The 11,074-nt window shown below is 38.4% G+C and overlaps 1 protein-coding gene across 2 annotated transcripts in view; it reads right to left on the bottom strand.

Moving 5' to 3' along the window:
- Positions 1-1,785: 1,785 nt before the first annotated feature.
- The window catches only part of LOC310741088 (ephrin-B2-like), a 28,974-nt gene continuing 19,685 nt past the window's right edge, over positions 1,786-11,074 (bottom strand). Inside the window, exons 3-6 of one of the 2 annotated variants that reach the window (XM_083568569.1) lie at positions 7,374-7,466; positions 7,194-7,256; positions 5,371-5,813; positions 1,786-5,100 (exon numbers count right to left, since the gene is read on the bottom strand). In XM_083568569.1, coding sequence (XP_083424695.1) covers positions 5,017-5,100; positions 5,371-5,813; positions 7,194-7,256; positions 7,374-7,466 — 683 coding nt within the window. In that variant the 3' untranslated portion in view covers positions 1,786-5,016. Of the gene's footprint in view, positions 5,814-7,193; positions 7,257-7,373; positions 7,467-11,074 lie in introns of both variants that reach the window. The other variant, XM_083568570.1, reaches the window with a different exon arrangement.

Here is an 11,074-nt window from a genome sequence, read left to right as displayed (position 1 = left end):
AGGGGGCGTGGTCTCTGTGACTGTTCTGTCAGTCTCATTCAAGCAGTTCCTGCACTCAGACTAATGGACACACACACACACACACACACACACACACACACACACACACACACACACACACACACACACACACACACACACACAATCTGGCCTCTAGAGATAGGATTGTGGTTTAATGGACCTGTGTATATATTTGTGTGTGTGTGCATGTGTGTGAGTGTGCATGTGTTTGTGTATGTGTGTGTGTGTATATGTGTGTGTGTGTGTGTGTGTGTATGTGTGCGTGTGTATATGTGTGTGTGTGTGTGTGTATGTGCGTGTTTTGCCCCAGGTGGCTATTTTCAGATCTTTTATATCTGAAGATTTGGCCTCTATTTAAACTCAGGAAAATGAATTTAATAATAAATATAGTCATCGAACACCCTTCTCCAGTTTTTTGTTTTTTTATTTATGAGGCTGTAATTGTGTAGTCCTCACTGACTTCTATAAATAAATCAAATAAAGTCGTGTTAACAAAAAAAAAATCCATTAGATTATAAAAAATAAAACAATATGGAGAAACCAGGTGGGTAAAACATAAGTACATCCTATAAATCAGTAACATGTAGAAACAACTTTAACCACTTAATCTCTCAGTTGGTTTTGGAGAAATGCTCACCCAATATTCTTTACTGAGAAGCTCAATGCTCTGATGTTTAAGGACTGATTACGCACAGCAAAACAAGTCCTCTCTCTATGCTTGACATTTGGTGTGAGATGTATCTGGAGGCTGTGTCTGGTGTTTGGTGTATAAAACTAAACATCTCCACCTTGGTCTCATCAGTCTCAAATATCATATTGTTTCAGAACGTTTGTGGTTTTGTCAAATACAATTTTCAATTCCAGTCTTGTTTTTGATGTGCTTACACAGGCCTGTAGGTCACATGATATAACTTTTGTGCTTTTTCTTTTTTTATGTCGCTAAACATGAAACTGTCTGATGTCGGACTGAATTTGCTGGGAAGCTCACTCCTGGGGAAAATTGACAACAGTCTTGAAGGCTGTCCATTTGTAAACAATCCTTCTTGCTGTCAAATTTCAAATAGTTAGGATCATAGATTGATGAACAACAGCAGTTGCTTCTCTGTAGTCACGAGTGATTTATTTTGTTCCTAGCCTGATGTAGAACCATCCACTGCCTACAATTCTACTTTCTATAATTATTTACACTTCTGTATGACGAAAATTGAGTTTTCAACCTAAATAAGACCCAAGATTAGAATAGGTGTACAAATCATAGTAATTAGTTGGAATAAGTTTTCCCAAAGTCAACTATTCCCCCTTTAGATTTTTTTAATGCATACATGGAGAGTTTTTCAGCTAATAGTTTACAATTAATTCTTTGCAGCATTGAAAGGGATTTTTGTGATGCAAGGCATTTTAGAGAGGTGGAAATAAAATGTGGAGAAAGAAGGATAAGTAAAGGAAAGTAAAAAATAATAGGTAAGAAAAATGTATAGGTAAAAGATTTCTAGTATAACAAGGTATATAGGGATGCAGCCTACATATTGACATCTGTTGTTATTTGTAGAGGTTGATGAGAACACTCATTATTTAGTAAACACAGAATTGAAGGAGGGTGTGCTTATTTTTTTCCCATGAATCTGTGTGTGTGTGTGTGTGTGTGTGTGTGTGTGTGTGTCTGTGTGTGTGTGTGTGTGTGTGAGAGAGAGAAAGACAGACCGTCAGCCATCCTTTGAGTTAGTTATTAATAGACTGTAGCCTGAAAGCATGTCCATCACATAACACATACAAAATCCCCTTTTATTCATACAAGCAGGATCACTTTGTCATGGGTCATTCGAGTTTCTGTCAGAATTGTGTTTGATTTCAAATTCAGAGCTTGTGGAGATGAGCTAAGGGCTAAGACAGATAAACACTGTGTGTGTGTGTGTGTGTGTGTGTGTGTGTGTGTGTGTGTGTGTGTGTGTGTGTGTGTGTGTGTGAGTGAGTGAGTGAGTGAGTGAGAGAGAGAGAGAGAGAGAGAGAGAGAGAGAGAGAGAGAGAGAGAGAGAGAGAGAGCCTGAAGCACCGTAATCACACAATTACTATGCCCATGATGTTGGTCAAAGCTCGCATTCCTACATTCTGTGGATGAAAAAAGAGTAGAAACAAGAGTACAAAGTTAGAGACAAGAATATGAGTAAAAAATGACAAAAAGATAAAAAAAAAAAAAAAAGAGACACACAAGATAAGTGCATAAGGAAAGCTAGAAAGAAAAAAAGACAATATTAGATTAAAAATAATAAGGAAAACAACACTGGAATAAAATGACAGCCGTCACAACACTGACCTTTAAACGTGTCTGAATGTGGGAGTGGCTAATGTAAATTCTATGCAAATTAGAAGCAAAAAATTAAGAGAGGAAAGCCAATACAAATGAGCTAAAATGAAACTTAATCCATCCCTTTTTGGCATTTAACATCATAATCAGGATCAACGCAAAATCCTCCTCAGCATTTCCTTTTTTTTTTTTAACCAATTGCTGTCTACTGACGTTTTTATAACCAGCACTTGTTTATCAACTATTTGTGATAAATGAATTTATGCTGGGTCCCTGCACAAGGGCTTTAACTCTCAGCTGCATAAATGAGATAATTATAAGTCACTGTGAATAAGGGCATCTGCCAAATGCTATAAATGTAACAGTACACTTCAAAACCGTATCAAGATGCCAACTTTCCCTTCCTTTACCTGGGCGTAACATTTAATCGTGGCTATTCATTATCAGACATGTTGGATTGTACTTTCCTAAAGCGAACCTTCTTATTTTCATATTAGCCACGTCAAGAAGTATGAGTGAGCTTTGAGACTCTTCTCTGATTTGCAACCGAGATGATGAAAAAAGAACTTCCATTTGATGCCTGAACAGCTGAGTCACTGGGGAAGTTGTAGCTCAGTGGCTAAATTAGACTCAGTTGGACCTCTTTTTGAAAAGTCGTAACTCCAATCCAAGTACCAACCAAGCTGCCAGTGCTGGGCCCTTAACCCACATCTGCACAGATGTATTGATGAGGAAATTGTAAAATGTTCCAGATATTTCCTCCAAATGTACATTTAGTGGATTTTAAACAACGTCTAAACACCTACCTCTTCCAGCAGTACCAACATTAGCACTTCTATTAAAAAAATAAGAATAAATACCCTATTGCAGACAATCTGATTTTCTAGATTTATTCCTCCCAACAGAGTGTTTAGACTGAGGGTATTCTTAGTCTATGACTTAATGAACCACTATCAGGATGTCTGTATTGATAAAGACTTCACAGCACTTCTGTAAGTCACTCTGGACCAGGGGAATTCTGCCAAGTGCTGGAAATAGAAATGTAATGAGTGGATAAATAAAGCACGTGACCAAATGAAATAGGTTGTCTCAAGTTTATGCTTCACCGACATTAAATGTCACCACGTAAATCTATGGAAGTATGTGTTCTGTTTCTAGCTGTAATATTCTAATCCTTCATTTCACACTGTACACATTTGGCGATGTGAAGCTTCTAAATTAAACATGTGAAATGTTCCTAAGCCTGAGAATAAAGTTTATATAAGTCAGAAATTCAGGTCTTTTTGAAAAAAGTCCACTTCTGAGCCGCAATTTTGACATCAGCAGTACATGGTGAAAGGGGTGGAAATTTCTGAACAGTAAACTGAAGAGGGACAGTTCTATGTCCTGATTGGTTGGATGTTTTGTCGTCCACATCCTGTCTTCCATCTTCTGTTTATATCCTTGGCCGACACCATGGTTTCTCCTCTGAGCAGAAATTTCACGGAAGCTTCACGAAAATAACCAAAAAAACTGACCTCACTTTTTTGAATATTGTTATTTACATAAAAATATGTATTAATAAAAAAAACAATATATATTTTATTAAAAGTGTAATTTTACATCATAGTGTATTATCCATTCATTTTAATAATGATTTTGGTTAGGTTCTTTTAAGGTGTCAGTAAAATACAGTATTAACCCCTGGCATGAAGCAAAACAGCACTCAGTGTTTGAATAAATGCAGAGAGAAAGACTGCAGGAGGAAAGCAGGACGAATGCCGGAGGAGGGAAAAATTTCTGCGTTTTTGGGGTTTCGCAGTAACGGAAATAAACATGACGAGGGAATTGGAGAATAAACACCACACACACACACACACACACACACACACACACACACACACACACACACACACACACACACACACACACACACACACACACACACAAATCTAAAACCAATCGTTTCAATGTCACGTGTTTCAATATTACAATGTATTTTGTGTGTTTGTGGGGGCAGGTGGTTAAGCTAAATCTCTCTCTCTCTCTCTCTCTCTTACACACACACACACACACACACACACTCACACACACACACCCACTCACACACACACACACACACACACACACACACACACACACACACACACACACACACACACACACACACACACACACACAGAATTTACAGCAGTTCAAACGTAAAATGTTCCAAAATGTATTTGTTAGCATCTTTAGCTACAGCACTAATGTCTCTAACAAATGAAAGAAGCTTATAGCCACCAGTTTCACCCACGTGCCTCAGGAACTTAAATTGTTAATTTTTATTTCGGTGGTCATGTCAAAAGGACTGTAATTACTAACTAATACATGATTATTAGAACTTTATTTGTAAATAAATACAAATATATAATTTTATAGCTATGTGAGAAATTGAAGAGGATTTGTGGTTTGATTTTAGTTGATATTAGTAATAAATGAAAAAACTTCTGTAAACTGCGGGAAGAGAAAAATAGTTAACATTTATATAATTTACTATAGATATACTTTTTTCGCTGGTATTACAACTTCGAATACTTTTTTAAAATATTAGTTATGAATTTAGTATTTTCTTTCGTATATAACACTGTCGCTCTCTGACATGTTGAAAAAACTCCTAAACAATACTGACAAACAAAAAATACACCATAATTACGTTCCGTATTGACCGCTAACTAACTAGTGAAGCCCCTTACCTGAGCCTTTGCTGGTGTTGAGCGATATCGAACTGCCTGCTGTAAAAGAAGGTGATTCGGCTTCTGTGGAATGATTTATACACCCACAATTAGTGTAACATGAAAATCGCTGGCTATGAGCTTCCAAAATTTGTTAGCAGCATTAGTCTTGTAGAGAATGAAAGACGCAGATGTACAGAACACATCCCAACCGACCGACAGCATGTGTAATGAGGAAAGGAAGAGTCTTTGTGTGTGTATGTGTGAGTGTATGTGTGAGATATGGAGAGAGAGAGAAAGAGAGAGAGAGAAAAACAGAGAGAGAGTCAGAGTATTTCAAGTCCCTCCTCATACTTTATAGTAGATATTAGCGGGATTCTGAGGAGGCATTTCCTGTACGATGTAGACCGGATGCCCATAGTCGCCGCTGACCTTCTCGTAGTGTGGGCAATAGGCGGAGTCAGAAGTCTGCAGCGGGATGATGATGTCACTGAGCTCGGTGCCGCCTGTAAGGTTACCCGAGGTGATGATTCCTGCATTTCCTCCAGTGTTAGCCATGCCCCTTCTGGGCGTGAGGGCAGAGAGAGACAGGTTAGGGCGCTGTGTTTCCAAGTGTTTGGCTTTCCTCCTGCGGTAAAACACCACCCCAATCACCACGGCAACCAGCAGCAGGACAAAGGCTCCACCCACTGCACAGAATATTACCACGGTGATTGTGAAAGAGGTCGAGCCGTCGCCTGGGTCCATCTCTCCCGCTTCAGCCCCACTCTCGCTATTTGGAAAGTCTGCTCCGTGATCTGAAAAGACAGGAGAGAGAAAGAGTGACAAAGGGGAAGACGGAAAAAGAGAGGCAAGAATAAGATGGAGAATGGAATCTGGTACCTGAACAAGAGATACAGGTTAGAGATATGGACTAATACAGGTGGGGTCAAGAGAGAAAAAGAGGAAGGGAGAGAGAGAGAGAGAGAGAGAGAGAGAGAGAGAGAGAGAGAGAGAGAGAGAGAGAGAGAGAGAGAGAGAGAGAGAAAGAGAGCGAGAGAGAGAGAGAGAGAGAGAGAGAGAGAGAGAGAGAGAGGGGACAGGTAAGATGGGTAGCAAATGCACCAGAAGGGGACAGATGAGGTCATCAGTGAGACAGGTGAAAAAACAAGACAAATAAGGGATGTGGATGGAAAGACATAAAAAAGAGATAGAAATAAGATGGAGGATGAAAAAGGAAAGGCAATAAAGGGAGACGGGTAAGAGATTTGAAAAATCACAGGTGAGATTAAGAAAGGGAGAGAGAGCAGGATGGGTAAGGAAGGTAGTAAGTGTATGAGAGGCAGTGGTGGACAAAGTACACAAACCATGTATTTGAGTTAAAGTAGAGCTACATGAGGTAACATATTACCTAATTAAAAGTAAAAGTCCTCCCCTTTTCACCTGAGTAAAAGTACAAATGTATTTGCATTCAAATGTACTTAAGTGTCCAGGACTATGGTTTATGGTTTATTATGGCTATGATGTTCCTATTATCATTTTTGTCACAAAACATTTACTTAATCAACTTAGCTTATATGAAAATACTTTGTTACTTAGATTGATTAATAGGCTGATACTTATTAGTCAAACACTAATATCTATTAAAATTATCATGAGCCCAAAACCTTAATTTCAACTGATTCAAATGAAATCACACCAATAAGGCCACAGGTGTTGTGGCAAGTTCGAGTCAGGAATTTCTTCCATCATTTATTACTCTCAAAATGTTCTGCTTCCTGTTGAACTGATGCTGAACTGTATGTTCCTGATAAGTAGATAGCACCAAGCGGCAATTATAACAAGTTCAAAACAGCGCGTGCTTTACCCTGATTGGTGGCTTGCTGCGGGTTTGACCAGTTTAGTTTTTATCCACTCGTAAATAAAAAGGAACGACTGATTGCACAAAATGTAGTTGAGTAAAAAGTCAGATATTTGATTTAGAAATTTAGTGAAGTTAAAGTCTCCCCAAATGGTAATACTTCAGTAAAGTGCAGATACACAAAAAAGCTACTTAAGTACAGTAATAAATTTACTTCGTTACTGTCCACCACTGATGAGAGAGACAGGTGGGGGAGACAGGTGACAAAAAGAGAGTGAGACAGGTGAGATAGATAGTGAGTGTGAGACATATCTGGCTAGCACAGAGAGAAATCAACCTGGAATTTTACTGCTGGAGTGACCTGGATCGAGTTTTGGTTTTGGAGGAAGTCCATATGCACCTGTAGGAACACACACACACACACACACACACACACACACATTTATTATATGATTAAAGGAGTAGTGATATTGCACGGAAATCATACTGAATAAAAGAAAATTATGATGATACTTACTCTGTCCCACTTTGAGCACAACCTTCATGCCGTGCGTTGCACACGCTCCTCCTCTCATGCTGTCTAACCCCTGCCTCGTCCCGTCCGAGGTAGCTGAGAGAGAGAGAAAGAGACAGGTGATCCAGCTGATAGACAGACAGACAGGCAGGCAGACAGACAGAAAGAGAATAAGCTCTTGCTGAGTTAAACCCGTGTGTGAGGCAGTGTGTGACCTCAGTGCTGAGTCTTCCCACTGCTTTCTAACACTCACTTTTCCTCCGGTGTGTGTGTGTGTGTGTTTGTGTGTTTATATGTGTGTGAGTGAGTGACTGAGGAAGTGTGTGCATGTGTGTGTGTGTGTGTGTGTCTGTGTGTGTGTGTGCGCATGTATGCAGCCTTTCATGACAGATGAGCTCCTGGAGTGGAGAAGAAAACAGGTCACACACTCCTTGTGGCACAACATGCACACTTACACATGCTAACACACATGCAGCCTGCAACACACGCACTCACACTCAAAAGTATAAAACGCTCTGCTGTTCTTGCTTTTTGCTGTTTTATTTTGTCTCACAGGCTCTGTAAACTCACTGACTTAAATACAAATATATAAGGGAATCTTGTCAGCACAGAAAGATGAGCTGCATCAAACTCTGTCCTACTGAATGAGAGAAGATTATAATAAAGTATTATAGAGCAGGGGTCCCCGAAGACCGAGCCTCGGACCGGTATCAGGCTGTGAATCATTTGGTAAAAGGGCCGCACCGAAAGAATAAAAACTTTTACAATTCAATTTTATTTCTATTTTATTAACTTCCACATTCTGCAGGGTGTTTTATATTGAAAAAATGTCCACTTGGGCACCTATGCCAATTTCCTGCACTTGTTTCAGCTGCAGTTTTTTTTTTCTATAAATCAATAAATTAAGAGCATAAGCTAGCCATAGCAAGGATGACTACAAAAACATTGCTGAAAAGTTTCCTGGAAAAGGGGGGAAAGAAATCTAATGATGAGACAGCAAAATTCTATCAGCAAAATAAAAGCTACATTTAAAAGAAAATACCAAGAGTCGTATTGTAATTATGGTATTATTGCAACAGGTGATTTTAATGATCCAAGCCCGCTATGGATAATATTTGGCTCAGGGCTCCCACCACTGGCTATGAATTTTTATTATATACTGTATGTAATAATTAAAACATTAATACAGTATGCACAATATAGTGTTTAGTTATGAGCATGATATTCTCCTGCCACCACCCACCCACCTAGTCAACAACCTGGTTCCAAATTGGTCTGTGGTAAAAAAAACAAAAAAACTAACAAAAAAACATTTTTTAGAGAATTGCTATAATAAATGTATCACTGGAACAAACAGACTAACCAGAAGAATCACTGAATTAATCTGCTAATCTTTTGGTCCTGACAAGAGAATGGATCTTCTCGTAAACTTTGACCTGCTGAGTGAGAGAAAACTGATTCTGTATTATGACCAGAGAAGTAAATCAAATCCTGAAGGATCCGTAAGTCATTTGGCCAGGCCCAAAATTCATTCCCTTCTCAAACCCTTAACGACAAACGAGTGAGTGACTGTGATATATTAGAAAAGCAATGACCAAAGCACTGAACTAAAGTACTCATGACTAGGTAACTCTGTGGCCAGGTGTTTCAGAATGACAGAATTGTTCATAAATGAAATGTGTCAGAATTAATCCTGATATATTTACTGGTATTCATAATGCTCTAAAGAAGGGGTTCCTTGGATCAATTGGTACCAGGCCACACAGCAAGAAGAAAAACTTTAACATTTTAATTTTTTGACTTTTGTAGTCTGCAAGGTGTTTTATTTAAAAAAACAGGTGCCTATGCCAATTTCCTGCACTTGCTTCAATCACAGTTTTGATTTTAATGCACCAATAAATGAAGCTTCAACTGAATCTACATTATGGTGAGTTAAATTTTCATTATATGTAATTAAATGAATAATTTAATCATCTGATATGTATAGCAGTAACAGAATATGCACCTTATTGCACGTGATAATATACGCATAACCCTCACCCCCGGACCCCCATGGACCACAGACCCTGGACCAATCCCTGCCCTGAGACAGTGTAAAGTGTATATTAAGGATGTTAATTTTCACCGATTCGCATACAAAGACCGAGGCATGTACTGAGAGTCACATAGAATATAGATTAACATGGCAGAGGTAGAGATGCATGTTCCTGGAGACAGAACAGGAAAAACATCTGGTTTTCTTTTTTCTTTTCTTTTTTGCAGTACAAAGGCCTGTTTGTGAAAAGGCCATGCATTAGAAGTCAGAAGGCACTTAAGTAAATTTATGATTTGCTGTCTTTCGGGACCAAAGAAATGAAAGCAAACAATCTGTACCATATTGATTGGCATAGCATCATATTTTTTCCATTGCACCGTACCGCACTGCCTCGTAAAAGGGGTGAATCGTATCGCATCGCATCTGTACCTGCTTCATATAAATCTTTAATGTATCGTATTATTGGCTATGCTTCGAGATGTGAATCGCATCGGCCTCTGTTATGGAGATGCAGATCCCTAATATATATATATATATATTTACACACCGGATTTTTCCGGACTATAAGCCGCTACTTTTTTCCCACGTTTTGAACCTCACGGCTTAAACAATGAAGCGGCTAATTTATGAATTTTTCCTGGGTTTTTCCCGGTTTCACAAACTTCAAGCCAAAAAACTGAACCCCATAACATTAGACCAATGAAATTTCCGAACGGAAATGAAAAAAACGCACCTCACCTGTGTTCTGAGCTGCTTGGCATTGGGAGAAAAAACTTCCATCGGGTGATTTTTAAACGCACGACGATGCCAAAAGATAAACTCCCGAGAGAAATAGTTGTGAAAAGAAGGAGGAAGACAGTGAACAATAACTTTCTTGGTCGGCTACTGTTTAGATAGGGTGTCAGGGTAAAGGGAGAGCTCGCTTCTGGCATGCTATTCTCAAAATACCGCTATGCTACTAAAGGAAGCGCAACATATTTCACCAGTTTACCGTACATTAGTATAGACATATACATAGACTAATGTCTGCGGCTTATATGGTGTGGCTTATTTATGTTAAAAATAAAGATATTTGTAAAATTCAGTGGGTGCGGCTTATATATGGGTGTGCTTAATAGTCCGGAAATTACGGTGTATATATATATATATATATATATATATATATATATATATATATATATATATATATATATATATATATATACATAAATTTTTGGCCAAAAATGGCCCAAAAGTGCGTTTTCGGCCAAAAGACTTTGATCACCGAAAAAACATGGCCGGAACAGTTTGTTGTGATGATGCAAACAGAAACCGCTGCCTGCACGTGCTTGTCGGTGTGGACATATTTTAGTATATCTTGGAGAAAGACCCACGGATAGCGGTTTGCAAAACATGTAATGGCGAAATTTCAAGAGGGGGTGCGTCTGCAAAGACTTTCTCCACGTCTGGTTTAATTTATCACCTGAAATCCAAACATAAATGCAATGGTAATAATAATTGCCATAATTTATTTCGGTGTTTCAGGTTTTTGGCCTTGCTTTCCTCATATTCGGTTTTCGGTTTCGGTTTTGCATCCCTAATATATATATATATATATATATATATATATATATATATATATATATATATATATATATATATATATATATATATATAAACTCCTTGATGT

The sequence above is a fragment of the Silurus aristotelis genome (assembly GCF_946808225.1).
Source record: "Silurus aristotelis genome assembly, chromosome: 18".
NCBI lineage: Eukaryota > Metazoa > Chordata > Actinopteri > Siluriformes > Siluridae > Silurus > Silurus aristotelis.
Note: the sequence above shows the minus strand (reverse complement) of the source record. Positions and strands in the feature narration are given on the sequence as shown.